The 5,215-nt window shown below is 38.7% G+C and overlaps 1 protein-coding gene across 3 annotated transcripts; it reads left to right on the top strand.

Moving 5' to 3' along the window:
- The first annotated feature begins 214 nt into the window (after positions 1-214).
- Positions 215-4,206, top strand: LOC149551564 (2-methylpropanoate--CoA ligase CCL4-like). Of its 3 annotated transcripts, none has more exons than XR_016352773.1 (3): positions 215-642; positions 2,092-3,627; positions 3,903-4,206. XR_016352773.1 is itself a non-coding variant. In XM_089787064.1 (2 exons), the coding sequence occupies exons 1-2, from the start codon at positions 445-447 to the stop codon at positions 3,571-3,573; spliced, it is 1,680 nt and encodes a 559-aa protein (XP_089643190.1). In that variant the 5' UTR covers positions 216-444; the 3' UTR covers positions 3,574-4,093. The 3 variants fall into 3 exon arrangements, 1 of the variants encoding a protein (XP_089643190.1); XR_016352772.1 differs by having other exon boundaries at positions 3,888-4,206; XM_089787064.1 differs by having other exon boundaries at positions 216-642; positions 2,092-4,093.
- The last annotated feature ends 1,009 nt before the right edge of the window (positions 4,207-5,215 follow it).

Raw genomic sequence — 5,215 nt, 5'->3', positions numbered from 1 at the left:
TTAATAATTATTTTTAACAATATTTTCAAACAAAAATACATGATATAAATATAAAATATATATGTATCAAAATCATACAAATAATTCTCACAATAGTATTTAGTATAATTATTATTTAGAACTAGTAAATTATTTTAAATTACCCAATACTTATAATAATAGCATTATATGTAACATAGTATTAAAACTTTGATTTTCATATTTGTGCATTCCACTATGTACTTCAACACAAATAAAGCTAAACATGTTAAATCATGCTTGAATTATAAAACTCTAGAACAATGAGGAGCTCTGCTAGATAATAGACCCATGCACCAGAGACGGCAGGGACCTCTCACCTTCCTCTATTCATTTCTGACATTTCTCTTGCCGTACTTAGCAGGTTGAGCAGAGTGTGAGAAAATTCAGTCAGATTGAAGATTGAAGCTCGGTGTGGAAAAAACAATGGAGGAGATGAAACGCTGCCCTGCAAATTACCCTCCTTTGACTCCCATTTCCTTCATTGAAAGAGCTTCCACAGTGTTTGGAGACTGCACTTCTATCGTCTACAATAACACTCGCTTCACATGGTCTCAGACATTTCACAGATGTCGCAGACTCGCCTCTGCTCTCTCTTCTCACAACATCTCCCATGGCGATGTGGTAAGAATCAGAGATTTCAGCTTTTGAAACATTTCAAAAACCTTCTTTTTTCGCAAAATTGCAGAGGAATTACAGTTTTTCCTTTTATCTTGATATTCAATACAGCCATAATCCATCTCTTTCGGTTTGTCGGTACTATTAATGAATTCGATCATGTTAAGTTCTTTGGCTTCTATGTTTTCCTGCAACAGATCTGCCATGTTTGGCCTCTACTCTTGTTTTTTTCATAGTAATGATTAACTTCGTTCAGCGTGTCACTGCTGTTTTTAGTTTTTGGTTTTAATTGGGTGAGTTTTTTTTTTCAAAGTTTGTGGGAACTATCATAAAGGTTCATGTTTGAGGTCTATCATCATGTTATTGTTTGGGATGTTGGGTTTCTTTGGTAATAAATGTTTTCGCTCATATTCTGTGAATAATCATTGTGTTCATCTCTCTAATATTTCTGATATTTTATGAAATATGATCTCAGATGCTGTTGGTATAAAATTTCATACGGAAACAGCTGAAAAGCGTTATAGATTGTTTCTGGCATCAATATTTTAACTCATGCATCATGGTGTATCATTTTCTTCTCTGAAACAGCTGAAAAGCGTTTATAGATTGTTTCTGGCATCAATATTTTAACCCATGCATCATGATCCGTCATCTTCTTCTACCTGTCTGATATTCTGGTGACAGATCATATTTATAATGAGAAATCTTCTTCTCCAACTCTGGATATGGATCATATTTATAATCAGAAATCTTCTTCTTCAACTCTTTAATATTCTGGCAATGGATCATATTTATAATCATAAAGCTTAGATGGTAGATGGTAAAACAATTTTACTTGAAGATGGAAGATTCCTACAATTCTGAATTTTTGGGTTGAGATTGTATAAATTTTTTTAACCATTTATGTTTGGGATGATGATCCATCATCAGAATAAGAGATTAGTACACTCATATTCTGATGATAGATCATACTAATTTGCATTCTTACACTCTCATTCTGATGAAAGATCGTAGAGTGTGATCCAAAACATTAATGGCTAAAAATTTGCACACAATCTCACCCCAAAAATACAACTGAACACTTCTCACTGGATTAAATTCAAAACCAGAACAACAGCCTCAAACGATAGTAATCCCTCACCATTGATTCCCACCTTCGTTTGCTTCCCACGGCTACTCTCTGAGTAAGCACAAAGTGATATCCTGAGAGATTGTTCATATCCCATAACATTAATCCTGAACCTTCCTCTGATTTTGATGGCTACTCTCTAAGTGCATAAGTGCAGAGTGATATCCAATAACATTAATAAGAAAGATCACAATAGAAATTTGATGTTCTCATAGATTGTAGAGATCCAATAACATTCCATCTCACCTTTCTCTTATTTTGGTCCACCATGTGACAAAATTTGATTGCAGTGAAGAATGAACAAATCGGGTGTGCATTGTTTGCAGGTCTCAGTAGTGGCGCCCAACATCCCAGCCATGTACGAGATGCACTTCGCAGTTCCCATGGCCGGAGCAGTCCTCAACACGGTAAACATCCGTCTCGACGCTCGAACAATGTCGACCCAGTTCGCCCACTGCGAGCCAAAGTTCATCTTCGCAGACTACCAATATCTCCCTCTCGTAATGGAAGCCATTAACACAGCAGAAACAACCAAAAAGTCCTCAATAGTCCTAATCGAGGACCCTGAAAGCCTAGAACGGGGGAAAAAAGAAGATCTCCTAACCTACGAAACCCTAATTTCACAGGGCGATCCAGACTACCAAACCGAGTTCCCAAAAGACGAGTGGGATTCCATAGTCCTAAACTACACATCCGGCACAACATCGGTCCCAAAAGGAGTAGTCCACAGCCACAGGGGACTCTACGCCATGGCCATGGATTCTCTGGTTCAATATTCACTCAGACATGGGGTAGTTTACCTCTGGACTCTCCCCATGTTTCATTCCAACGGATGGTGCTTCGCATGGGCAATGGCCGCCATTGGAGCCACAAACATCTGTTTGAGAAAATTTGAAGCCAAGACCATCTTCGATTCAATTGCAGATCACAAGGTCACACATCTATGCGGAGCCCCTGTTGTGCTGAGCATGATGGCAAACGCCCCTGCTTCCTCGATCCGGCCATTACCTAGCAAGGTCGAGATCATAACGGGCGGCGCCCCTCCGCCGGCCGCCATACTTTTCAAGATGGAAGAACTAGGGTTCTCTGTATTGCACGGATACGGCCTCACGGAGACCTCAGGAACAGTCATTTCATGCGCATGGAAGCCCAAATGGGACGATCTGGAGAGCACCGATAGGGCGAAATTGAAATCCCGGCAGGGCGTTCGGAGCCTGAGTGCTTTTCAGGTCGATGTGAAGGATCCTGTGACGATGAACAGTGTTGCTCGAGATGGAATCCAATTGGGGGAAATCATGGTAAGGGCGGCTAGTGTCATGAAAGGGTACCTGAAGAACGAGGAGCTCACCGCGAGGGCTTTTGCTGGCGGGTGGTTTCGAACCGGTGACGTCGCGGTTGTTCACCCTGATGGGTACTTGGAGATCAAGGATCGGTCGAAAGATGTGATTATTTCTGGTGGGGAGAATATCAGTAGTGTGGAGGTTGAATCTGTTCTGTATTCGCATCCTCTGATTGCTGAGGCGGCTGTTGTGGGAGTTCCTGATCCGTTTTGGGGAGAAACGCCCTGTGCTTTTGTCAGTTTGAAGAATGGGCAGGGGAGGGAGAAGAAGAAGATCGAATTGTCTGCATCGGAGATTATTTTGTTCTGTAGACAGCGCATGGCGCATTTCATGGCGCCCAAATCTGTGATGTTCTTGCCTGAGCTACCAAAAACTTCTACTGGTAAGATCCAGAAATTTGTGCTTCGAGAACAGGCTAGGACTGCTTTGCCCTCCCCTGTTTCACCCTCCCCTGTTTCACGGCTATGAGGGAGTCCATGGAGGGTGGAATAGGCCTGAATGAATGAGTGGGGTTTTGAGGAGGTACATAGTTTAACAATTTTCCTAATTCTTTTTATTGCGAGTTCTTCAATTGCAGGTTTTATAGTGTTTGAGGAGGTATATTGTTAACAATCTTCAAGTCAATTGTAGACTTCATGGTAAGAGATAATTAGTCAGCGCACTCAAGAGTAACAATGTTACAAAAAAATTAAGTTCTTTCATCGTAGGTTCTTCTGAGAGACTACCAGTCAATGGGATCAAGAGCAATGTTGTTAACAATTTTTAGATTATTTTCATTGTAGATTCTTTGGTTGTAGTTACAATGTGTGGGATCAACAGCAACATTGTTAACTATTCTCAACTTCTCTTCATTGCGAGTTTACAATTGTGGATCTTGATTAAGAAGGTTATAGTTCATGAAGTCTTACCTACTCAAATGGCTCATTTAGATTGTTCACCTTCAAATTATTCTCATATCGTGTAAAAATCAAATCAAGCTTTTCATAAAGTCTTTGGGTCTTTAGATGGGTTGATAGAAGATTTATTGTACATGTTGTAAAAATCTTAGTGTAATCAATATCTTGATTGGTAGTACAAATCAAGCTTTTTATGGTGAAGAAAGCTCTCTCGTGCCCATTTTTATGGCTGTGAGTTAATGACATGGAATAAATGAGCTCTAGTGAAATTCAAAGGACCATTAGTTTTGAGGGATCAAGAGCAACATACACAATCTAAACTAGAAGGAGCAAACAATTACAATGATGGATTGTGGAAAACTAATGTTCTTAAGAGAAACATTGTTAACAAAAATCATGCTCTTTTCATTTTCATCTCATATATTGTAGATCTCTATCAAGATTTGTGTTTTTGTGACGTTTTGTCTCCTCAAATAACTCATTTAAAGTGTTCACCTTCAAATTGTCTTCATATCGTGTACTAGTTAATTCAATGTTTTCTTAAAGTCTTTACGTGTTTAGGTGGGTCAATCAAAATTTATTGTACTCCTCCTTGTGAACATATTAGCTTAATCAACAAATTGTTAACAAATTTCAAGTTCTTTTTATTGTCAGCACTTCAATTGTGAAACTTGATCAAGAAGCTCATATTCAATTGTGAAACTTGATCAAGAAGCTCATATTTTGTGAAGTCGGGTATCCCAAAATAAATTATTTAGACTGGTCACCTTTAAATATTATGAAATTGTGTACAAATTAATTCTAGATCTTCTTAGAGTCTTTAGGTCTTTAGATGGGTCAATTGGAAATTTATTGTACTTTTTGTAAACATCTTGGTGCAATCAACATCTTGATTGGTAATACACATAACTGACATAAGCTTTTTGTAGTTCATGCAAAGGGTTTTTTTTTTGGCATTTAATTACTTTTGTGTCTAGTCAATAGTTTCTTGTTTGGTCAAGTTTGGTTGAGTATACACTTCGTATATCATAAGGGATGAGGTTGGGATCGTGTCTCAAACAAATTTGACAGAATGGGTACCGCTTATTCCTTGGCTCGCAGTGGAAGAGGTTTCAAGTTAAGGGTTCTACTCATAAGGTTTGAGGTTAAGATCACGACTTCAACAAATTTGACATTATGGATACCCTTCAATCTTTGACTCCTAGCAAAATACG

This window comes from Cupressus sempervirens, chromosome 6 (assembly GCF_028749045.1).
Source record: "Cupressus sempervirens isolate cs-2001-9-10 chromosome 6, ASM2874904v1, whole genome shotgun sequence".
In the NCBI taxonomy this organism is placed as follows: domain Eukaryota; kingdom Viridiplantae; phylum Streptophyta; class Pinopsida; order Cupressales; family Cupressaceae; genus Cupressus; species Cupressus sempervirens.
The sequence above is the reverse complement of the archived record's forward strand: the minus strand, read 5'-3'. Positions and strand labels throughout refer to the sequence as shown.